We start from the raw sequence: 26,022 nt of genomic DNA, 5'->3' as shown, positions 1-26,022 counted from the left end.
CCTTTCGACTGACAAGTTCAGCATCTTAGCCACTGAGCCATCACGTCCCATTTGACAGATGTGTAAAAACTCCTTAATCTCTATACGATGGCAGTTGTCTACTTTCTTCTCTTTCCAATCAATATAACAGGTTGTCAGCCCATTTTAGCCCAACTTGCAAATTACAATTGAAAACCCAGAAAAAGAGACAGGATCTGTGTCAAGGGTGATTGTGGAAAGTGGATTTGCGATCCACTCTAATCCAAGCATTTCCAGGGTGTTGCCAGATACTCACCTACAATAAGTGGTTTGCTCCTGAGCAGGCCAGGGAGGCCACGATGAAGCAGCAGCAACTCCTCTTCTTCTTCTTCCTCATCACCAAGGGGGTTTGTGCTAATCAAAGACTCTGACTCTTCTGGGGGCCCGAACTCCTCCAGTAGGGAACTTTCTGATGGGTATTGGAATGTCCTCTCCAGCTGATTCTCACTGAATGAAATCTTAAGCTGCAGGTGGGGAGAGAAAGAGGAAGAGATGGATGGATAGATGGATGGATGGATGGATGGATGGATGGATGGATGGAAAATACCACAGATCCATACTTGCAGTCACCCCATTGACTTCTGGCTATGCAGATTATACCCTTGGCCTGTCTCAAACTAGATTTGCCTTCCCTTTGAGATACCATACAAATGTAATAGACTTCATCCTCTTAATCCTCAGAGAACAGAGTACATTATGGAGTTGAAGAATTCACATTTGTAGAACATCAGTTGGAAAGCCTTCACTAGATTAACAGTAAAATCTTGTACATGCATACTCAAAAATAAGGTCTATTAATTTAATGGGGTTTACTCTGTGTCAGGTAAAGTAAATATAGGATGAGAACATGTACAGGCAGGGTCGTTTTATTCCCACAGGCTCATCCTATGTGTTGTACTCATATGGCAGGGGCAATTTCTAGCCTGCAGGAACTCTTCATTCTTGAAGGAAAATCCTGGTAGAGAATTGCCAATCAAAACTTGATGCAAAGAACATACTGGTCGGATTATAGAACCATAAACCCATGGTTTTATATGGAGCACCAGAAATTCCCAGATATCAACACAATAAACCCTTTCTATTTATCCCTAATCTTCTCCATTTTCAATAGTATAATTTTGGACAGTGATGGCGAACCTTTTCAACACAGAGTGCCCAAACTGGAACGCGTGCACATGCTGGAGCGCCGGAATCCCGAATACCAGCTGGCCAGTGCTCATGCATGCACTGGAAACCAGAAGAGCAGCTGGCGATGGTGTGCATGCCCAAAGAGAGGGCTCTGTGCCTCGGAGACGCGTGCCATAGGTTCACCATCCCGGATATAGGAGATCAGGGAGAATGATCAATATTCACCACTTTGATACATTACCCTAGAAAACAATTTGAAGAGGCACGCTATGCTAAAGTAGATCTGGCCCTTTAAGATGCTTAGATGGCAGAAGCCTTAGAGAAGGTTGACCCCGCCCCACATATGCTGCCTTGAGCTCCCCAAGGAAAGATGGAATGTAAATTACATCATAATTACCATATCATACATCAGGTGGCTTGGGGAGCCAATGGGGGAGCTTTGTACTGGAGGTGGTTGATTAATCAAAATTCAACCATACCTATCCCCCCACCCCCCAGCCCGCCCTCCATGTGTCTGGCTCACTTCTTAACCATCTTGTGTCAATGATTTTATCTGTTGATGTTTTTATCTGCTGTGCTTTTATGATGGTTTTAATGTTTTTCAATGTTTTTTTTTTCTATGTTGTAAGCTGTCCAGAATCATTGGCTAAATCAGGAATCCCCAACCTGCGAACTCCGGCCCACTATCGGGCCTTGGCCTGTTCGGAATTGAGCTGTGTGAGTGGCTAGCTGGAGCACTCACTGCAGTTTAATTTGCATGAATGGCAGGCTGGCAGGCTCGCGTGCGTGCGTGCATGTAGGCCCGCCACTTGGGCAACGGCTGTGTGCGCAAGTGCCGCCCCCCAGATGTGTACAGTTCCCCTTCCCCCCCAGCCGGGCCACCAACCCACAAAGGTTGGGGGTCACTGAGATAAATAAACAAATAAACAAATACATAAATTGTAAGTAAATGAATGTTATTGTTACATATCTGCTTCTACCTTAAGTCTCTCTACTTAACAGGGATGGTCTTTAAAGTTTCTTGTAACTGTTTCAGCAAATCATAATTTGGTCCTTTACTTTTTGAAGGGAGGTTATTGTATACTCCAGTGAGACTCCAGGGGTTAAATCTCTTAGGAGGCGAAAGATGCCTTATAAGAAAACAAAGGCTTAATGAGTTTGAGTTGCACTTATGGTACGGTAGCTACATTTAGAGCCATAGGAGAATTACACATTAAGGGTCCAGGATGGGATCATGGGAGTAGGAGTACAGAGCATCTGGAAAGCCCAGTAAGATTAAAGGAAAGTGTGTAATTGAGTGTGTGTGGCCTCTGGAGAACTAAATTAAGGGAAAGGATGCAGGCAAGACATCAAATTATGTCTGCCTTGCAACAAAACCCTCTTATCAAAAACGGAGAATATTTGTAGCTCAGGGTTGAAATGAGGGGTCCTTGGTGCTCTCTGAGCTTCCTTGTTTTCTTGCAGATGTTTCATTACCCAAATTAGGTAGTATCATAAGTGCTAGCCCTGATGATGTTACCTAGTAACAAAACATCTGCAAGAAAACAACCAAACTCGGAGAACACCAAGGACCCCTCAAAACTCTCTTACGTCCTGCTTCTTGAGCTCTTCTCATCCTGAAAAGATTTAGTGTAGTTTGCTTGGGTTTAAACTGCAGAAATATTAATATTTTTTTTAAAAAAAAGTTGAAGGACTTCAAGCAAAAGGGGCTGCAGTATCCTGGGATATGTAAATAAAAAGGTTGCAAACACTTTAGCCAGTAAACCTTTCTTCCTTGGCTTCCTAGGATGTGTCCTCATCATCCCAGGTCACACACTACAACTATTTTCCAGCCGATACAGAGTACAAAGTAGAGCAGGTGATAAACTTTCAGAAAATAATATTAAATTGCCCCATAGGCACTCCTCTGGCAAGAGGGTATCTCTTGTGTGAGAGAAGACGTTATGCATTTTGCCATCTTTGGAGATTTTTAAGAAGAGACTGAAGGCTACCTCTCGGATGGTTTGATTTATTTTCACGTCCTTTGCACAGAATTACACTAGATGATCCTTGGGGTTTCTTTCATTCATCACCTTTTCCAATTCTATGACTTTAGAATCATGTGTGCTTTTTATCATCCACTAGTAGAGGAGATCAACCCTGACTGCTCTTTAGAAGGCCAGTTTATGAATCAGGGCAAGAGGGTAGATTGGTGGGCGTATGCCCAAATACAATCGAGAGTCAGAAAGGAGGGAATTTATAGGTCAGTACAGGAGCTAGATAAAATCTGATTGGGAATTGAAAAGAAATTACTTTCAAGGTGCTACCAGTTCTTGATATTACGATGGATTGGTGAGGAGGTGATTAAGGACACCATGATTGCCTGGGGGAGGAATCTCAGATTTTCCCCAAATCTGCATAAATGGGATGTGATATGGAATAGGAATATGAAACTTACTTTGTTAACCCCCTACAAGGAAAACATTTATAAAATGGTCTATCGTTGGCATATCCCCCCGGCAAGAATAGCAAGAATGTTTCTGAGAGCCTCCCCGGCATGTTGGAAGTGCGGGAATGGTAGCGGGACATACTATCACCAATGGTGGATGTGTCCCAAAGCAGGCAAATATTGGTCCAAGATTTGGAATTGGATAGTGGAAATTACAGGATATAATATAGAGCTGAGACTTTTTTATTGGGAATGAAACCAGATAAAATATCTAAGGAAAAATGATACTTGATCCTCCACATTATTACCACAGCTAGGATATTATACGCGCAAGAATGGAAAAACGAATTAATACCCACAGAGAATAAATTGATTTGTAAAATTACAGAATGCGCAGAGGCAGATCGGTTAACGAAATTACTTAGGAACCAAAAAGATTCTGATTGTTATGAATGTTGGAATTTATGGTATATTTGAGTGAAAGGAAAGGGAGGGAAACGAAACGGATTTTATTGGTGGTATAGGCGCATATTTGTATACGTTAGTTGCAATAATTTTATTTATTTATTTATTTATTTATTTTATTAGATTTCTATACCGCCCTACTCCCGAAGGACTCAGGGCGGTGCACAGCCAAACAATAAAAACACATACAATACAAAATTTAAAAATAGAATAAAATCAAATTAAATAATTTTGGCCCCGACAAATTTAAAACCCCAAACTTTTAAAACCAATTTAAAATTGAATATATAAAATACAAAAGATATTTAAAATTTTAAAAATCTTTTATAAAAGAGGGGGAAAATTAGGCCAGGCCGGCCTGGTGAAATAGTAAGGTCTTTAAGGCGCGGCGGAAGGTGCGCAGATCCGGGATCCTCTGAATCTCTGGGGGGAGCTCGTTCCAGATAGTAGGTGCCCCCACAGAGAAGGCTCTCCCCCTGGGGGCCGCCAGTCGGCATTGTTTGGCTGACGGCACCCGGAGGAGCCCCTCTCTATGGGAGCGTACCGGCCGGTGGGAGGCTATTGGTGGTAGTAGGCGGTCCCGTAGATAACCAGGTCCTAAGCCATGGAGCGCTTTAAAGGTGGTAACCAGAACCTTGAAGCGCACCCGGAAGACCACCGGGAGCCAGTGCAGCTTGCGCAGGAGTGGTGTTACATGGGAACGCCATGTCGCTCCCATTACCACCCGCGCGGCCGCACTCTGCGCCAGTTGGAGCCTCCGGGTGCTCCTCAAGGGGAGCCCCATGTAGAGAGCGTTGCAATAGTCCAGGTGGGAGGTGACAAGGGCATGAGTGACTGTGCGTAACGAGTCCCGATCCAGAAAGGGACGCAACTGGCGAATCAGGCGAACCTGATGAAAAATCCTCCCGGTCACGGCCGTCAAGTGCTCTTCTAAAGACAGCCGTGAATCCAGGAGGACGCCCAAGTTGCGAGCCCTCTCCGTGATGTATGATTTTGTATGTATATATGTAAAGCATTGTTTTAAAAAATGGGAACAAACTTTATTTAAAAAAAAAATAGAAGGCCAGATCCTGAAGATGAAACTCAAAATACTTTGGCCACCTAATGAGAAGGAAGGACTCACTGGAGAAGAGCCTAATGCTGGGAAAGGTTGAGGGCAAAAGAAGAAGGGGATGACAGAGAATGAGGTGGCTGGATGGAGTCACTGAATCAGTCAGCGTGAGCTTAAACGGACTCCAGAGGATGTTAGATGACAGGAAGGCCTGGAGGAACGTTGTCCATGGGGTTGCGATGGGTCGGACACAACTTCGCAACTAACAATAACAGCAAACCTTAAATAAGCAATGCTTAGCAATGAAAATTCTTGTCCTAATTGTGGTCATAAGCTGAGGACTACCTGTATGCATTCCATATTTAAATACTGTATTCCAGTATTATGAAACCAAACAAAACAGGGTTTTCACACTGTGATCCATGGACACTGCTGTCTGAATAGATGCTACATTTTGAATATCTGGCAAGCCATCCAGAGGCAGCATTCCGCTAAACCATGATTTGCATCCTAGACCTTCCCGACTGGCTTCTGACAAGCAAAGTCAATGGGATAGGTTGGGTAAAGAAATAGTCAAGATGAGCAGGTAGGTTGTCTTAACTGATCTCAAGTCAGCCCCCACCCCCCGGATGATCCCCATTTGGGATGCACATCAATATATGTACAGTAGCATGTGCTACATAGAAAAAACACCAGAAAAAAACACCAGCAAGAGCCACTTTGGTGCAATGGTTAAGGGGCTGGCTAGAAATCAGAGTTGAGTTTCCTGGGTTAGTCTCTATCTTTCAACCCAACCCACCTTACAGGATTGTTGTTATGGGAAAACTAGGAAGAGGAAAGTATATTAGGCAAATACGTTGCCTTGGGTTATTTATAAAAATAATAAAGGAGGTAGAAAACATCAAATACATGAGTACAAACACAAAGTTAGCCTATCTAGGGAGCTTACAATGTTAAGTAAATGCATAGTGGGAAGGGGAGAGAGATCCGAGTGGCAAATTGACAGTTACACCTTTAAATTCTGGGCCGGCTGCCTTCTGCTGCGTCAGTCAATTGGTCCATCTAGCTAGCTCCATCTTGTAGACCTGTTCTTGAAGTTTCCACAGAGTTTCCCAGCTGCTCCTGAAGATTCAGCTTCTCTTTAAAGCTTTCTGGCTGAATCTCAAGAGACACAGCTTAATGGGTGCACTCCGTAATAAGCATGCAACGGATTGCAGAATTGATCTTATTTAGAATAAAAGCTATCTAACAGGATGGAAAGTCTGGGTCAAGGGCTTGCCCTGGCCTCGGAGATCAAGGGGCAGTTGAGAAGAACCTACTTCGATGGCAACAGCTTATGGAGCAGGCATTCAGAAACACTGTGAAGTAACAAAGAGTAACTGTGAGCATGTACAGCAGACGTTTCCTGCATCCCATGAATGCTTTTAATGAATGAGGGTTTGTACTGGTAGCAGATTCCATCTTGAGCTCCATTTGTTCTTATCCATGGGATATAACCTTTTGTCTGGCAAATCATCGTATGCCCTGGGATTTTTATAGACTTGGAAGAACCTTCTACCACAATACTTCACTGTAGCAAATGAATGAAACAGTCTGAAACGGATTACCAACTATATTAAGACAGCTGAGGTAAGTGCTTAAACTAGACAATGTGGCTTCTTAGCAAGATAAAAACTCAGCAACATGAAGAGGTGGGTGGGGGAAAAAATATGGAAGAAAATCTAATTCCACGCTAAGAGAAGCCAAGCATGAGAGGCAATCTGTTAGGTCTAACTGAAGATCCTGTTTTTCACCTCTTATGAAAGAAGGGCATGAAGATGACAATCTTGTCAGAGTTTGCTCCAATATCACTTGCAAAATTGAAAGAAGGTGGGGAAGACTCAATCTAGGCATCCTTCCCCAACTCAAGACATAAGGATGTCAACTTCCAGAATTCTCAGCCTATGTGGCCACAGTCCCTGAATTTGAAATATATCTGTTGGCACCACTAGGGTTGGTATAAGAAAAGGCACAAAGAAAAAAATGCAAAGAAAAGACACGAGCAAAGAAACACCAAGCACCTCATTTACACCGCTTTCAAATGTACTCTATAAATGATTCATAGCACAGGTTGAGATTTGCAAACTCAGGAAGCCTATTTTTAATCGGTAAGCTGGAAGGGCTTCACCAATTCTGCCGAAGAAAGGTGAGGTCTTATCTCCATGCTTCTCTTTCCTGTACTGTCCTCAACTTACAACCATTAGTTTAATGACAATTTGACGTTACAACAGCAGTGAAAAATGTGACTTTATGACTGTTTTGCACACAACCGTTCTAGCATCCTCATCATCACTTGATCAAAATTTGGACGCTTGACAACTGGTATGTATTTATGAGAGGTTCAGTGTCCTGGGGTTATGAGATCCCCTTTTGGGTTCTTCTGACAAGCCGAGTCAACGGGGAAACCAGATTCACTTAGCAACCGTGTTACTAATTTAACAACTGCAGTGATTCACTTAGGAACTGTGGAAAGAAAGGTCGTAAAATGGGGCAAAACTCACTTAACGACTGTCTTGCTTAGTAATGGACATTTTGAACTCAATTGGGATCATAAGTCGAGGACTACCTGAAATGGTATTAAGGATCCTGCCTTTGCCTCTTCCCCATTTCAGTGCAGGTTCTTCCCAGCCCTGCTGCACAGAGTTCAGAAGAACAGGCGATCTTTGACATTATCTCCTTCCCAAGCAGTTCCCATGGGAATTAATCCAAGTTAATCCCAATTAAGTGAAGTCTATTAATGACAAGGGTAGAGGTGAAGGCGGAGGAGGAGAGGCAGAGATTGGTTTGTAAATCAAGTTGACAGCAGGGGCAATAGAGGCTGGTTCGGACAACTCTGTTTAACCGCAACTTGATCTTCAAATGCCAGCAAAACTATCCAACGGGTATGTTACTAGGCCTCGTTTCAAGGTCCTTATATTTATATGTTTGTATATGTATATTTCCTAATCTGATACAAAGTCTTTCCTCATTCTTTTTATAATACTACGCTATCCCTGCAAGAAATCCAAAAATTTAGGAAGATCTTTATATTTTTTATATGAATAAAATGCTATTGCTTAAAGCCACAGAACTGTCCAAAGAAACATGGATTCCTCAACAACAATCTTAATAAAACATAAATCAATCTTCCCAATCACAGGCCTTCTAGATGTATGGGATAAGAACTCTCATGGTCCTCATCAGACCTGGGTTTCAAGCAGTGGTGAAATCCAAATTTTTTTACTACCGGTTCTGTGGGCGTGGCTTGGTGGGCGTGGTATGGTGTGGCTTGGTGGGCGTGGCAGGGGAAGGATACTGCAAAATCCCCATTCCCTCCCCACTCTTGGGGGAAGGATATTGCACAATCTCCATTCCCACCCCACTCGGGCCAGCCAAAGGTGGCATTTACCGGTTCTCCGAACTACTCAAAATTTCTGCTACCAGTTCTCCGAACTACTCAAAATTTCCACTACCGGTTTTCCAGAACCTGTCAGAACCTGCTGGATTTCACCCCTAGTTTCAAGCCATGAAGTTAGGGTACTTATGGTCCTCTGTTTGGGTTTGTGAAGCTGGCGGCTGCAGCGGCATCCCAAATAACTGCCATTGGAGCCGTGGATCAGCTGCGTAGTGGGGAGGCGGGGCAGCGCGAGGCAACCGGGATGCTCGACGATCAGTGTCTCATTGAGACAGTGAGTGCAGAGGCCCTGAAATGATTGACAAATTCAAGGCCCCCTTTGACCGAATGCTTTATTTTCCCATTTATGTCAGTAAAGGGCACCTCTGTTCTGGTTGTTCTGCTATTATCCCTCGCCATCTAATATTCCTTTTCACCATCTAATATCCCTTTTTTTAAAAACAACAACAACAGATTGACAAAAAGCACTGGATGCTAATTAAAATTAATTAGTTATATATTATATTACTAATTAATATAATTAAAAATTGGTGCCAAGTGACAACAACATCAGGAGTACGAGAAGCTGGAGAGGTTCCAGGGTCTGAAGCGAGAACTAGAAAGAGAACATGGAAAGTAAAAAGCCAAAGTGGTCCCTGTTGTGGTAGGAGCACTCAGGGCTGTGCGTCCTAAATTGGGAGAGCGGCTCCGACAGATCTCAGGAACAACCTCAAACAAGACCTCAGAGTTCCCTTCCAACCCAAGGATTTAATGTTCTATGACATGTTCTAAGTTCTCTGTCCAGAAGAGTGCAGTGCCAGGGACAGCTAAGATGCTGTGCAGCATCCTCAAGTCTCCCAGACTCTGGTAGATGACCCAAATTGAGAAAGGCCAATCTCTCCTTTAGGATGAATAACAAAATAACAGACTTGGAAGGGACCTTGGAGGTCTTCTAGTCCAACCCCCTGCTCAGGCAGGAGACCCTGTACCATTTCAGACAAATGGTTATCCAAAATCTTCTTAACAATTTCCAGTGTTGGAGCATTCACAACTTCTGGAGGTAAGTTGTTCCACTGATTGATTGTTCTAACTGTCAGGAAATTTCTCCTTAGTTCTAGGTTGCTTCTCTCCTTGATTAGTTTCCACCCATTGCTTCTTGTCCTACCCTCAGGTGCTTTGGAGAATAGCTTGACTCCCTCTTCTTTGTGGCAGCCCCTGAGATACTGGAACACTGCTATCACGTCTCCCCTAGTCCTTCTTTTCTTTCAACTAGACACAACCAGTTCCTGCAACTGTTCTTCATATGTTTTAGCCTCCAGTCCCCTAATCATCTTTGTTGCTCTTCTCTGCACTCTTTTCCCCCTTCTATTCCCTATGGGTGGTGTGTACAATGTTTATATGTACAATATATCTACATACACATGAATGAATGATTCAGTGAATATGCTTCTTACCATGTCTCCAAAAAAACTTACCTCAGAGGAACACTTTTTTCCTTGGGTCACACAAATGTATGTATGGTTAAACTAGGCTCTGAAATAATCCCACAAAGTAATTGAAGGTACAGAGAAACTGGCTTGTGTTCACCTTTTACACCCATTTGATCAGAAGAAATCAGCAGAAAAGGGTTTGTACCGCATTCCATTTTTAAGTTTTAGTTTTACACACTAGCTCTGTTTGCACAAGACCACGCTGAACCATGTTTTTAATCCAGGGTATTCTTCGAATGCAGCCTGTGCAGAATAGTATATGGTTCTCTGTAATCTGCGAACTCAGAAAACTGAAATAATTGAGCAAACCACCATTTACCCTGAGCAGGCTTTCCATGTGAGTTTAGCTATCAAGGGCAATTTTAGAAAGAGAGTAAAAAATAAACAATCCTAACTGAACCTAAACCACACTAATTTAGAGAAGATAGGAGATGAGTTTGGTTCTTCTTCTCAAAGCATCATAACCCCCAACTCAATTCCATTCATTCCTCCGGGATTCTCTATGTCAAATTTAATTTTTTGGAAATTTTCGCAGCTGATTTGGGATTGGCATAGCTGCTTACTAAATAAACTGGGCTCTGGCCACCAGCGCTGTTGCTTTGGTTGCAGCACAACTCTGGTTGACTGAGCAGAGTTATCATTTGGAGGGAAGATGAAGGAAGCCTAGAGCTGACAATGGTTTTATGGAGTTGGAGGAGAAGGGAGAGGTGGGGAGGAGGAGGAGGAGGAGGAGGAGGAGGAGGAGGAGGAGGAGGAGGAGGAGGAGAAGAAGAAGAAGAAGAAGAAGAAGAAGAAGAAGAAGAAGAAGAAGAAGAAGAAGAAGAAGAAGAAGAAGAAGAAGAAGAAGAAGAAGAAGAAGAAGAAGAAGAAAGAAAGAAAGAAAGAAAGAAAGAAAGAAAGAATTATTCATGCATTGGTGCCAAGATTATATTTACGTAGACACCAGCAGTTGAGATTGGCACATGGAAACTTTCTTTTAAAGTACAGCAAGAGACTGTAACTACAAGTACAAAATGGGTATGTGGCATTTGATTCATCATTAGCTTTTGGATAGCAAAGCATTTCTTCTGGGAGGAGTAACAGACTCCCATCTGGGTTTTTCCCTTTGCTGTGGCAGCATGTGCAGGAAGGGAGGTTCTGCAAAATTCTCCTCGCTTCTCACAAGAGGTAGCGTCAGGCAGCTGTCCTGGCCCTCCCACCCCGGCCAAGCGCTTCTGCCCTTATTTAGAGACTGAGCGGGTGACTCAGACCTGGCGCATTCCTTAGGGGAGCAGACCTGCGGGTGGGGCAGAGCAGCTGCTGTGGGCGGGGGGGGGGAGGGAAGAGAGGGAGAAGAGATGCTGGTGAAGGAGGAGATGCCCAGTGGCAAAACTGCAAAGCCAGATGTGGAGAGATGGCAAAAACAAAAACAAAAAGAAAGAAAGCCCAGGGTGCTTCGTGAGGAAGCAGGGTGCTTGCACTATACAAGCCTCGCCTCAAAGGACCCGCTTCTGGCTGGGGGATTCTGGGAGTTGAAGTCCACCCATCTTCAAGCGACCAAGGTTGAGAAACACTGTTCTAGCAAGATGAGGAGACCCTGGGATTTCCAAATGTATAAAAGACCTTTTAGGAAGAATAAAGCATACTTCACTAGGGAAGCAACAGTTGAAAACAGACCAGTTCTATCTTGCTGGTGGTCAGGGAGATCTGAGGGATTAACAAATCAAAACAAAATATCTCAGAAAGTGGACTAACCAAATTCCTGAACCAAATCACCTAACACTCTAAGCATTTGCTCAATTACGGCCGCAAGTCAAGGACTACCTATATACAAAAAGAACCAAGAACATTTTGTTTCATTTCTAATTGAAGCGGTTTTATTTTATAAACGGGAGGCCCTCTTTGAATATAGAGGTTACACCTAACCCCAATGAAATCCCTAGTTTTATTCATGGAAGCTGGGATAGCCACCCTGAGTCTTCGGAGAGGGGCGGCATACAAATTGAATTAATCAAATAAATAATAAATAATATGTTAATTGTTTTAACTGATCACAATAATGCCAAGTGGAACACAGCTTTCTTCCAGCAGTCTTGCTGAACTGAAGCAAGATTTGGTTTATTAAGAGAGTCACTGTTTAAGGCTCAGTCAGGGGTGCCTGCGAGAGGTTCAAAATAGTCAAGATGGTGAGCATCACCTTTGATCCAGTGATGGGTTGCCCCCGGTTCGGACTGATTCTATAGAACCAACAGTAAAACCGGCAGGAGGCTCCGTCCACTGAACTGGACGTCATCACAAGTGATCTGCACATGCCCACGTGCAAGCGGGCACGGTGCAAACTGGTAGTAAAGGTAAGTAGAACCCACCCCTGCTTTAATCATATAAGGCCGTGATGGTGAACCTGTGGCACGCATAACCATATCAGTGGGCACGCGAGCTCAGCTTCCGATGGGACTGTAAGTTGTCAAACGGGGCATTTTTGGCCTCTGGACGGCCTCCGGAGGGGTGGGGAAGGCTGTTTTCGCCCTCCCCAGATGCCTAGAGAGGTCCTGGAGCCAGGTGAGAAAGAAAAATGGGCCTTCCGGGCCATTGCGTGCCAGGAGCAGAGTGAGCAGGGGGGTGGGGGGGTCGCATAGAATTATGGGTATGGCACGCACGTGCGTGACCCCCCCCCTCCCCTTCCTGGCACATGATGGCAAAAAGGTTAGCCATCACTGATATAAGGCTTCTCCCTTTTCGACATGTATCATAATGCATGTAAACAAGGGTGGGGTTTAAATTGCACAGTTGCATCGGCCATGTTGTGGATATCCCTGAACACAATCAAATTTAGCTTACTAACATGCAGGTAGTTCCGGTTAGGAATTGTTCAAAGTTATGACAACCCCCTCTCCGCCAAAAAAGGTACTTTGCACTGTGCTGCAGATTGCAATTTACTTTGTTTTCTGCATTTCCAATTTCTGGCAAAAAAAACCATCCATTGTGGACAATCGGTTCACTTAGTGACTGTGGCATTTGGTTAATGACCACTGCAAAAATTGGATCAATCGTGTGATGACTTTCTTAACAACTGGCATGACAGTGATTCCAGGGTCAATTATAGTTGACCTCAATTATAGTCAAGGACAACCTATAACTTGGTTAAAGAAATCATGGCTTGTGAACCCAGCCGAGACCATGATGATTTTCATAGCTGAGTACTTTCCTTTTTATTTCTGATCTCCAAATCCTTCCATCAGGGATCACCACGGGAGAACATGTCAAGTTGCTAACCTCATCATACAAAGTACAGAAGATACAGAGGCCTTTATGGATCATTCTAAGTTTGGAAAGTCACATGGCTAGATGTTTTTAAGGGAGTAAAGACTGGAGACTTTATTTTCTCTTTTCTAAGTAGGGAATTTCAAGAATCCCAGAATCCTATCTTCTGTTCTTTTGCCCTGTTCTTAACTTTGCTACACCAAGTCATTTCTGGCACACGATTATGTCCTTTCCTTCCTTCTTCACTAAATGCAGTAACCCACTTCCTGAGTTTTACTTCTGTGTAGAGGCCTCTGCATCTCTCATTTCCGCCCGCCTGCCCTCATTCCTCCCCCCCACCACCAAAAAAACCCTAGCAATTTCCTGTTTTCAGAACAACTGTGAAGTGGAGGTAGTGTACAGAACACAATGTAAATAAGCTATGAACTGGATCTTATGAAGGGAGACCAAACTGCTTAGGATTACCTAATAGAAACATAAAAATACACGACAGTTGTATTTGGACTATAACTTGCAAGAACAATTGCAAGAGCCAGCTTGGTGTAGTGGGTAATGTATTGGTCTAGAAGCCAGAAGACTCTGAGTTCTAGTCCTGCTTAGGCATGAAATCTGTTTGGGTGACAGTGGGTGAGTCATTCTCTCTCAGTCCAACCCACCTCATAGGGTTGATGTTGTGGGGGGAAATACCGGTAGGAGAAGGAAGGAATATCAGGTATATTCCTTCCAGGTATATCAGGTTATACCCCTCCTGCGTGGCTTGCATTGGTTACCGGTTGCCCTTCGGGTGAGGTTCAAGGTGCTGGTTATCACCTATAAAGCCCTTCATGGCCTAGGCCCGAGATATTTGCCGGACCCCCTGCAGCCAGCAACAATCCCCAACCACCCGGTGCGTTCCCACAGACAGGGCCTCCTCAGGGTGCCGTTGGCCAGACAGTTATTATTATTATTATTATTTATTGAATTTCTATACCGCCCTACTCCCGAAGGACTCAGGGCGGTGCACAGCCATGAAATAAAACACATAAATATACAAAATTTAAAATCGAATAAAATGAATTAAATAAATTTGGCTGAATTAATACCCAATTTAAAATACCCATATTTTAAAATCCATTAAAAATTTAGAATTTACACTTAAAAGGGAGAAGATTTAGGCGAGGCCAGCTTGATGAAACAAAAGCGTCTTCAACTCGCGGCGGAAGGTGCGCAGATCCGGAATCCTCCGTATCTCTGGGGGGAGCTCATTCCAGATCGTCGGTGCCCCCACAGAGAAGGCTCTCCCCCTAGGGGCCGACAGCCGACATTTATTTATTTATTTATTTATTTGTTTAAATTTCTATACCGCCCTTCTCCAAATAGGACTCAGGGCGGTGCACAGCCTAAGTAAAAACAAAGCATACAAAATTTAAAAAACAGTATTAAAATAATTAGATATTCTGGCCGTAAATTAAAACAACCCAATTTAAAACCAATTTAAAATTTAGCTCAAGCCAGCCCAGCTAGTTGAAATAAATAAGTTTTCAGGGCCCGACGAAAAATCCGGAGGTCTGTTATTATACGTAACTCCGGGGGAAGGTTATTCCAGAGGGTGGGCGCCGTCACAGAGAAGGCTCTCCCCCTGGGGATCGCCAGCCGACATTGTCTGGCGGACGGCACCCTGAGGAGGCCCACTCTGTGCGAGCGTACTGGCCGGTGGGAGGCTATTGGTGGCAGTAGGCGGTCTTGTAAGTACCCCGGCCCTAAGCCATGGAGCGCTTTAAAGGTGGTCACCAACACCTTGAAGCGCACCCGGAAGACTACCGGGAGCCAGTGCAGCTCGCGCAGGAGAGGTGTCACATGGGAGCGCCTCGTCGCCCCCATAATCCCCCGCGCGGCCGCATTCTGGACCAGCTGGAGCCTCCGGGTGCACCCCAGGGGGAGCCCCATGTAGAGAGCGTTGCAGTAGTCCAGGCGGGAAGTGACTAGTGCCTGAGTGACTGTGCGTAGAGAGTCCCGATCTAGAAAGGGGCGCAACTGGCGTATCAGGCGAACCTGATAAAAAGCCCCCCTGGCCACGGCCGTCAAATGGTCTTCTAAAGACAGCCGTGCGTCCAGGAGGACGCCCAAGTTGCGAGCCCTCTCCGTGGGGGCGAGTGATTCGCCCCCAATAACCAGCGATGGCATCAGCTGGCTATATCGGGACGCTGGAAGCCACAGCCACTCGGTCTTGGAGGGGTTGAGTCGGAGCCTGTTTCTCCCCATCCAGGCCCGCACGGCCTCCAGGCACTGGGACATCACTTCAAGGGCATCGTTGGGGTGGCCTGGGGTGGAGATGTACTGATGGAACTCCACCCCGAAGCCACGGATGATCTCACCCAGTGGCTTTACATAAATGTTGAACAGAAGGGGCGAGAGGACCGACCCTTGTGGCACCCCACAAGCAAGGTGCCTCGGGGTCGACCGCTGCCCCCCCGTCAACACAGATTGCGACCGGTCAGAGAGGTAGGAGGAGAACCACCGCAGAACGGTGCCCCCCACCCCCAACCCCGCCAACCGGTGCAACATGATACCATGGTCGATGGTATCAAAAGCCGCTGAGAGGTCTAACAGGACCAGGATAGAGGAGCAACCCCTATCCCGAGCCCTCCAGAGATCATCCACCAACGCGACCAATGCCGTTTCCGTGCTGTGCCCAGGTCGGAAGCCGGACTGGAGCGGGTCTAGATAGACAGTTTCATCCAGGTACCGGGGAAGCTGTTGTGCTACCACACTCTCAACAACCTTCGCAACAAAGCGAAGGTTGGAGACTGGACGATAGTTAGCCAAAACAGCCGGATCCAGAGAGGGCTTCTTGAGGAGGGGCCTCACAACCGCTTCTTTCAAAGCGGCCGGCAGGACCCCCTCACTCAAAGAAGCGTTAACAATCTTCTGGAGCCAGCCTCGTGTCACCTCCCGGGAAGCCAGTACCAACCAGGAGGGACACGGGTCCAATAAACATGTGGTCGCATTCAGCCGTCCCAGGACCCTGTCCATGTCCTCGGGAGCCACAGGATCGAACTCCCCCCAGATAACACTCTCAAGACCTGCCTCAGTCATCCCATCCGGACATACCCAGTCAGAGGCCAGCCCTTCCCGAATCTGAGCGATTTTATCATACAGATACTGCACAAAGTCCTCAGCTCGGCCCTGACAGATGGAGGAGGGAGCGGGTCACCCTAAACAGGGCGGCCGGGCGATTATCTGATGACGCGATAAGAGCGGCAAAATAGCTAGATTTTGCCGCTTTTATTGCCACTAGGTAGGTCTTAATATGAGACCTCACCAGTGTTCGGTCGGATTCGGAGCGGCTGGTCCTCCAACTACTCTCCAGGCGTCTTTTCCGGCGCTTCATCTCCCTAAGCTCCTCGGAGAACCAAGGAGCTAGGTGAGTTCGGTGCCGGGTCAGAGGCCGCAAAGGCACGACACGGTCCAAGGCCCCGGCAGCCGCACTTCAAGGGGAGCCCCATGTAGAGAGCATTACAATAGTCCAGACGAGAGGTGACGAGGGCATGAGTGACTGTGCGTAACGAGTCCCGATCTAGAAAGGGACGCAACTGGCGAATCAGGCGAACCTGATGAAAAATCCTCCCGGTCACGGCCGTCAAGTGCTCTTCTAAAGACAGCCATGAGTCCAGGAGGACGCCCAAGTTACGAGCCCTTTCCGTGGGGGCCAATGATTCGCCCCCAATAGCCAGCGATGGCGCCAGCTGACTATATCGGGACGTCGGAAACCACAGCCACTCGGTCTTGGATGGGTTGAGCCTGAGCCCGTTTCTCCCCATCCAGATCCGCACGGCCTCCAGGCACTGGGACATCACTTCAAGGGCATCGTTGGGGTGGTCCGGGGTGGAGATGTACAGCTGGGTGTCATCAGCGTACAGATGGTACTTCACCCCGAAACCACGGATGATCTCGCCCAGCGGCTTTACATAAATGTTGAACAGAAGGGGCGAGAGAACCGATCCCTGCGGCACCCCACATATAAGGGGCCTCGGGGTCGATCTCTGCCCCCCTGTCAACACAGACTGCGACCGGTCAGAGAGAACAGTGTCGGCTGGCGACCCGCAGGGGGAGAGCTTTCTCTGTGGGTGCACCCACCCTCTGGAACCAACTTCCGTTGGGGCTCCGGATGGCCCCTGACCTTCGCTCGTTCCGCCGCGAGTTGAAGACCTGGTTGTTCCCTAGCCTGGACTGATGGGGGGGGGTTAATGAATTTTAAACTGTTTTAAATTGGATTTTAATTTATATCGTTTTAATAAGGAATTATGCATTTTACCGTTGTGAGCCGCCCTGAGTCCTCGGAGATAGGGCGGCATATACATTGCAATAAATAAATAAATAAATAAATAAATATTCACAGCCTTGAGTTACTTATAAAGTAATAGAGTTGGGATAAACATCTAAGGAGAATCCAAGACCTCGCTGCCTTCCACCGTGCCCTTAAAACTTTCTTTTTTCAGCAAGCCGGGCTGGCTTAATATATTTTTTAACATATTTTTTAAATATTTTTAATTGGTTTGTTATCTTAAACTGGGGCCAAATTAATATATATCCTTTTAATTGTTTTTAATGTTTGTATTGTATGTTTTTATCTGGCTGTACACCGCCCTGAGTCCCTCGGGAGAAGGTGCGGTATATAAATTCGAAATAAAATAAAATAAATAATAAATAAACATCATTGCTCAGGCCCAGCCTGCTCAGGACTGCTATGAAGCTTGGAGCTGCTCCTACAGTATTTCGTACAATCCACCAATGTTAATTCTCCCAAGTCCTGGCCTAAGTAGGCCAGCATGAAGAACTGGCAATCTAGTAACCAAGCCATACTTTGTGGACTGAACCACAACTGAATGGATTCATACAGCATGCTAAACCATACTTGATAAACCAGAGTAGATGGTTCACAAAACAAAAACGAAAGAAATCATTTTACAGTTTAATCCCAGAACCTGGCCATGCTGTCCCATCCACTCCTGGGTGAGTGAACCTATCTATCTCACTGATATTGTTTGAGATGCCCACTCTTCATGGGTACATTGACCAATAGGAGATCCTATTGGCATGTGACCAATTCATCCTATTGGGACTAATCAAATACCTAGAATTCAATGGCAGTGCTTCTGAACCTTGGCCACTTGAAGATGTGTGGACTTCAACTCCCAGAATTCCCCAGCCAGCCTGGCTATCTGGGGAAATCTGGGAGTTGAAGTCCATACATCTTCAAGTGGCCAAGGTTCAGAAGCACTGCTCTATGGGGTCGAAAGTTTTGTAAAAACTTGCACATAGGGGGCATGACAGAATAGGAACATCTCCATCTTTCTGCACTGAGAGCTAAAAGGAAAGAGGAGTGCATATATCATCCTGAGAGTTTCATTATGACTAGGTGAAGATGCAAGATACAATATAATGTGGCCAGTAACATACCATTTATTTTGTCTGTTTGTTGCACTTTGATTCTTCTGGGGGTTTTTTTGTAAATTTATTTTATTTATTTATTTATTTATTTTTATTTCTATTGTTTCTATTATTTTATTTCTATACAATTAAATTGTTAATTGGTATCTATGCATGTGTATATGTATGTAGATAGCCCTCGATTTATGACCACAATTGAGCCCAACATTCATTTCTGTTGTTGTATAAGACAGTTGTTAAATGACTTTTACTCCACTTCTTGCCACAGATGTTAAATGAATCACTCAACTTGCTAAGTTAGTAACACGGTTGTTGCCAAATATGCCACCCACCCACAATCAACTGGATAATTTTTTGCTATAATCCAGCAAGATATTTTCTTGTATGATGTCCTTAAATTAAATGAAGAAATAAAATAACACACTAGCTCTCAACCAGCTTGTTGTTACATCCCAGGCCGGCTATAGTCTCTCGAGATGTGATAAGCAAGGCATAGGTTTTATAAGCATATAAACAAACCCGCTGAGTGACTTTGGGCCAATCATTCTCTCTCAACCCAACCCACCTCACGGTGTTGTTGTTGTTGTGGGGAAAATAGGAGAAGGAAGGAACATTAGGTATATATGAGTTGTTTATAAAAATAATAATGACAGGATATAAATAAATAAATATGGAAGTGATAATCTTTTTTGCCCATCTTACTGGCTAAGAGGCAAAGCCAAATGTATACTGTTGGTAAGGCATGCACCCCACATAAATAGATATACATAAAATTATCTGCCACAATGTCCTTCCTGTCAATGACTACTTCAGCTTCAACCACAATACACGAGCAAATAATAAATACAAACTCATACAAACTCATTCCAAACTCCATTGCAGAAAACATGACTTCAGCAACAGAGTGGTCAATGCCCGGAATGCACTACCTGACTCTATGGTTACATCCCCAAACCTCCATAACTTTAACCTTAGACTGTCTACTGTTGACCTCACCCCATTCCTAAGAGGTCTGTAAGGGGAGTGCATAAGTGCACCAGCGTGCCTACTGTCCCTGTCCTAATATTCCTTTTTATTTACTCCTTTCATGTATTCAAAAATATAGCTTTAAAGCAAACATACCAGTGGTGAAATCCAAAATTTTTCCCTACCAGTTCTGTGGGCGTGGCTTGGTGGGGGGGTGTCATGTGACTGGGTGGGTGTGGCCAACTCTTTTTTTTTTTTTTTACTTTTTAAAGCATTTTTTTTACTACCTATTCGCCCGAACTGGTAGTAAAAAAATTCTTTTAAAAAGTTTTTTAAAAAAGGTTCCGACGATCACGCGGCACAGCTGATTGTCACACCTGATCACCGGAACCTTTTTTTTTACTTTTTTAAAGCATTTTTTACTACCGGTCCAGGCGAACCAGCCAGAATCGGTAGCATTTCTGTCAAGTATTTGCAAGCCATTGGCACATGTGTCATATAGACACCAGTGGAAGCAGAGAGTGTCTCCACCCCTATGTGGAAAGGAGGGGCTTACCCTGAGTATAAAACCCCCTCCAACCTTTTCCACCTTGCTCTCTCTCTCTCTCTCTCTCTCTCTCTCTTTGTGTTTGTTCCTCATGAGACTTGATCTCTGATCAGGGTAGTCACACACACTGTGTGCCCCCTATCCTATAATGAATACTGAGACAGCCTTTGTACAGTTAATATGCTTTAATATATGAATAAATACATTTAAGACATTTATTCATGCATCTGCCTCTGAACTCTTCTATGCTCCTGGGTGTTTCTACCAGGGTGGATAAAAATCAATGATTTTTTTTAAAAAATAAAAAAAATCAGATTTTTTTGATTTTTATCGAATTTATTTTAATAAAAAACTTTTGGGGTAAAAATCTATCGTAAGATAGTTTTCTATTTAAGATACATAAATAATTTAGTTTATTCAGTATGAAATGGAGCTTAGTTATGTAGCATGAGGCTGTATATTCTGCAACACTGGGACTATCAGTGAGTCAACAGTGGGTCAAAGGAGTAGCAGAGATGACAGTTGCTCTTTAAAAATTATGATTTAAATCGAGTTGATTTAAATCAAGCCTTTTTACTAGTGATTTAAATCATGATTTAAATTGTGATTTAAATCAAATCCACCCTGGTTTCTACGATCCCAATTCCACAATTTCACCCCTAAAACATACCCATCAGTGGTGGGTTTCAAAACTTTTTACTATCGATTCTGTGGGTGTGGCTAGGTGGGTGTGGCATGGCTTGGTGGACGTGGCAGGAGGATACTGTAAAATCCCCATTCCCTCCCCAATCCAGGGGAAGATTACTGCAAAATCTCCATTTCCTCCCGATCAGCTGGGACTTGGGAGGCAGAGACTAGATGGGGGCGGGGCCAGTCAGAGGTGGTATTTACCGGTTCTCCGAACTACTCAAAATTTCCCCTACTGGTTCTCCAGAACTGGTCAGAAACTGCTGAAACCCACCTCTGATACCCATACACCAAAGGAAGATCAGAGAATGTGACCCATACAGAAGCAGAATAAAAAAAGAATTGAATAAAAAATGTTGACTGTGGGACTGTCCTCTTTGTTGACTTCTGAGGATTCAGACACAATTGTGCAGTTGAACAAATGAAGCCACGATGGGGAAAGAAATAGAACAGGAAAGCAGTGGTTGCAATCCCAACCCAGAGTGTGCAATTGTGCTATTGTCTCTCCCCCACCCACCCTCTGCCTGCCATACCACCCAGGATGTGCTGTTTTGCATTTTCTCCATGCTACTTTGTGCAACTCTGCTCACTCAGCCCTAATACATTGTGACGAAAGAATAAACAAAATATGAGGAGGCAGAAGGAAGAAGAGCTACCCAGAAGGTAAAATTGCACAACTGTGACTAGGACTGTCATTTCCAAAGGGCAGGAAATCAAGGAGGAAGCTAAGAGTTGGAAATCAGCAGATCATCCCTTGGAATCATGAATATATTAACTCAACTGAATTCAGATAATAGACTGTACCAGTGGAAACTAAAAAAAGAGCAATGTAAAAATTATGGATTTGATGTGACTCTTTATGTGGCTGACGATACAAACCAGAGGTGGGTTTCAGCAGGTTCTGACCAGTTCTGGAGAACCGGTAGCGGAAATTTTGAGTAGTTCGGAGAACTGGTAGTAAAAATTCTGACTGGCCCCGCCCCCAACTATTCTCTGCCTCCCAAGTCCCAGCTGATCGGGAGGAAATGGGGATTTTTCAGTAGCTGTCAGCACTTCAAGTTGCATTTACTCTAGTGCTGACATAAGAAGGAGAAGCGGAGGCATCTGGAAAAGGACGTTTGACTTTTCACCTACTTATTTTCCCTGGAGATAATATCCCCTAGGAGATGGGATGGGAGCGGGGAAATTCCTTTGAGCTGGAGCAGTAGATTAGGGGTAGAGTGACTTGGAAGATGGCCAATGAGTGCAGGGGAGTGGGGAACAGAAAGGGAGGGTTTTGAGTCTGGAAGTCAGTGTTGGCTACAATGGAGTCGGATTTAGAATGTCGTGCTCAATAAATGGGAGTTTTTATCAAAGACTTTGTTTGAAATGCAATTTATTTGAGACAACCTCGAAACCTGACAGTAACCTTCCTCTGGATTGGGGTGGGAATGGAGATTTAAAGTATCCGTTCCCTGCCACACCCACCAAGCCACGCCCACCAAGCCATACCCACAGAACCGGTAGTAAAAATTTTTGAAACCCACCACTGATACAAACCCGCTATTGCCAGTTGAGAAAATACCAAGTCGGAATTCTGAAATCAGCTTCACTTCAAAAATACTGGATCTGTAGCATCCCCCATTTTCTGAGACAGACCTCAGGGAGAGATCTGGGGCCATGCAGCCCAAGAAAAGCCCAGGTGATCACCAGAGAGGGACAAATGATATGAAAAGCAGCATATAAGCCCTTCGTCAATACCAGACTTGAGATGGTCCAGAATCACAAGAATTGGGTGGCCTTATAAATCCTTTAAGTAAAATAAAATAAATGGCATTCCAGGGCCCGCTGATTGTGCAGTCTTCTCTCCTGCTTATATTTGTAAAAACATTTTATACTCAATAGTTGCTGGGGTAAACGTATATATAATCACAGGTTGTCCTCAACGTACAATCACAATTGGGATCAGATTTCCCATTGCTAAGTAAGGCAGGTGTTAGGAGATTTTATGACCTTTTTTGCCATGGTTGTTAGGCAAAACACTACAGTTGTTCAGTGAATCACGCAGTCATTAAGTAAATGCAACTTCCCTCACTGACTTGGCTTGTAGGAAGCGGGCTGAAAAAGTCGCAAATGGCAATCACATGACCCCGGGGTACTGCAACTGTTGTAAACACATGCCAGTTATGAAGTGCCCATTTTTTTATCCTGTGATTGTGAGGCTGCTGCAGCAGTCATAAGTGTGAGACCAGATGTAAATCCCTTTTTTCAGTGCCACTGTAACTTCGAACAAGTCACTAAACAAATGGTTGTCAGAAGAGGACTACCTGTACAGATGCTTGCTTCCTTCCTTCCTTCCTTCCTTCCTTCCTTCCTTCCTTCCTTCCTTCCTTCCTTCCTTCCTCCCTCCCTCCCTCCCTCCCTCCCTCCCTCCCTTCCCACAGTTTTTCTACAACAAAATGATGTCTATTTTCAAATTAAAGGGTTTTCCACAAAACCATTAAGCCCGAATTAAGAATTAAGAATTAGTTACCTTGTTACCCCACTGACTCCCATCCCAGAATTTTCTCTCAGCTTCTTTCCCAACATAAGTGTTTTTTTACAAGCCACGATGACGTCACATGTGCCATGATGTCATTGTGCAAATAATGTAATTCCTGTAAAAGGGAAAGATCAGGAAACCCACCGATACATGCCTTGGAAGCAAAGGGAGGAGTGCAAGTGATAGTCTTGTTAGCCATCTGTCCCTTTACTTCCTGTGCAGCAAATCAGTTGCCTATTTACCTCAACAGCTGGATAAGAAGTTAAACAAAATGTGCCAGGGATGAAGAAATACTTCCTTTGTCTGGTCCCAGAGCATTTGCAAGCATGTCTTTCCAAATTATTATTTACAGAAAGGCTTTCCAGTTTTCTGGGTGGGGGGGACCCAGCTCAAAATATACTTGCGTTTTAATAAACTTGATGTGTGTAAATCAGCTGGCAAAGATTTTTCCCAGTTGAGGCTGAACACAAGTACCTCTAAAGATTGGCACCGCAAACAGCTGATAAAGAGTAGTGGTGAAAGATGACAACTCCCAAGCACTCTGATTAACAATTAATCCCCTCTTTGGCCATAAAGTGGGAAAATAAATTGTGCTTTTAGGAGAGCCTCTTCTGATTAGAAAGATACAACCTGAGATGGAACTGGATATAGAGAGGAGCAAAACTGGATGGAACTGGATGTAGAGAGGAGCAAAAATATATATGCTGAAGATAGGATAGTCAGAAAGAGTTAGCAATGGAATCACTGAGATCTGGCACGTTCTATCTTAAGATTGTTCGAAGGCAATCGGCCAAAAATAGCAGGCTACGCTCGATATTTCTCCAAAGAGGAAGCTATTAAAATGGACTGCAAAGCGTCCCAGAACATTTTCTAGGACAAGGACGTTGACACTGAAAGATGGCATCAAATGTCTGAGGGGTAATAACAAATTAACAGAGTTGGAAGGCACCTTGGAGATCTTCTAGTCCAACCCTCTGCTCAGGCAGGAAATCCTACACCATTTCAGACAAATGATTGTCCAATCTCTTCTTAAAAACTTCCAGTGATGGAGCATTCAGAACCTCTGGAAACAAATTGTTCCACTGATTAATTGTTCTAACTGTCTGGAAATTTTTCCTTAGTTTTAGGTTGCTTCTCTCCTTGATTAGTTTCCATCCGTTGCTTCTTGAGAAAGGGAGGAACAGGTGATGCTGATAAAAAGCAAAACTTTTAAATTTCTATTTATTTTATAATATTTACACCCTGGCGCACTCCTAAAGGATAGGATTCTAGTGAGTTACACAAAGTCCCCCTGCCCCAACAACTGGATTATCAGATACTGTCACCCAAATGGCTGGATTCAGTTAAAAAAAAAAATAATTAATTAATTAATTAATTAATTAATTAAAGGCACCTACCCTTTGGAACAGGATACCCCCAGGGATACGAATGATCCCAGATCTCTGTACTTTCTGTCGTGCACTTAAGACCTTTCTGTTTCACCAAGCCGGGCTGGCATAAATTTCTTCTAATTGTTCTAAATTTTTATGCTGAAGATTCTTAACCCGATGAGCCAAATTGGTTTAATCATTTTAAATTGCTTTATTTCACATTTTATATGTATGTTATTTTGACTGTTCACTGCCCTGAGTCCTTCGGGAGAAGGGTGGTATAAAAATTAAATAAATAAATAAATAAATAAATAAGAATGCTCCTCATGTTCAGGCAATTGGAGAAGGGATGGATTGGAGGTGAGCCGAATATATTGGGTGGTTGCTTAAAGGCATTTGGCATAGAGAGGTGAAGAGTGAAAAGAGGCCTTCTACTGTAACTGTGGCAACTCATACCTCAGTACTGGTTAATGACTTCCTTTGGAAAAACACAGCAAGCAGCTTCTGCTAGGGGAAACTTCCCTTTGCTTCTTCTAAATCAAGCTGTAATTTTTTTTTTCTCAGGCAAAAACATACCTGAGAAACTGGGCTTTTCTGGTGCTGACTAGCTATACATTCCTAGGCTTAGCAGATTTAGATGAAGCAAGGTCTATGGAGATTTTCAATCATCCAAGTCATAGTTGTCCCAAAGGTGCTTTTTCAAGAATTTTTCCTTAAAGACGTTTCGTTTCTCATCCAGGAAGCTTCTTCAGTTCTGAAGAATGAGAATGAGAAGAATTGGATGAGAAGTCAGAACTGAAGAAGCTTCCCTTGGATGAGAAGCGAGACATCTTCAAGGAAAAACAAAGTCCAGTTGCCTCTTGAAAAAGCATCGTTGGGATGGATGAAGAAGCTTCCCATTACAGCCTAATTGTGAGAACTATGAAGTCAGGCAAATGTTGGGCCTCTTACCTGTTGATTTCAAAGACTTTGGAGCATCTCATTTGGCTAAAACCAGATAGCAGATTTCTGCAATAATGTTGAGCATTTAGGTCCCTTTGATTGTATGTTCTCCATTTTATCTTACAGTGCAGTGGTGAAATGTAAAATTTCTTACTACCGGTTCTGTGGGTGTGGCTTGGTGGGGGTGGTAATGTGATGTGATTGGGTGGGCGTGGCCACCTTTTTTTTTTTTTAACTTTTAAAAGCATTTTTTCTACAACCTTAAGAGGTTGCAGAAAAAAAATGCTTTTAAAAGCCTCTGACGATCCCAGCTGAGCCGGGCGATCA

The 26,022-nt window shown here is 44.1% G+C and overlaps 1 protein-coding gene across 2 annotated transcripts in view; it reads right to left on the bottom strand.

The window, feature by feature from the left end:
• Positions 1-26,022, bottom strand: part of PPP1R18 (protein phosphatase 1 regulatory subunit 18) — a 52,333-nt gene that overhangs the window by 3,664 nt on the left and 22,647 nt on the right. Inside the window, exon 3 of one of the 2 annotated variants that reach the window (XM_034421636.3) lies at positions 275-482. In XM_034421636.3, the coding sequence (XP_034277527.2) occupies positions 275-482 (208 nt within the window). Of the gene's footprint in view, positions 1-221; positions 483-26,022 lie in introns of those variants that run through there. The other variant, XM_087883874.1, reaches the window with a different exon arrangement.

The sequence above is a fragment of the Pantherophis guttatus genome, chromosome 2 (assembly GCF_059756535.1).
Source record: "Pantherophis guttatus breed Tessera chromosome 2, ASM5975653v1, whole genome shotgun sequence".
Lineage (NCBI taxonomy): Eukaryota > Metazoa > Chordata > Lepidosauria > Squamata > Colubridae > Pantherophis > Pantherophis guttatus.
This window is presented reverse-complemented; position numbering and strand designations above follow the sequence as displayed.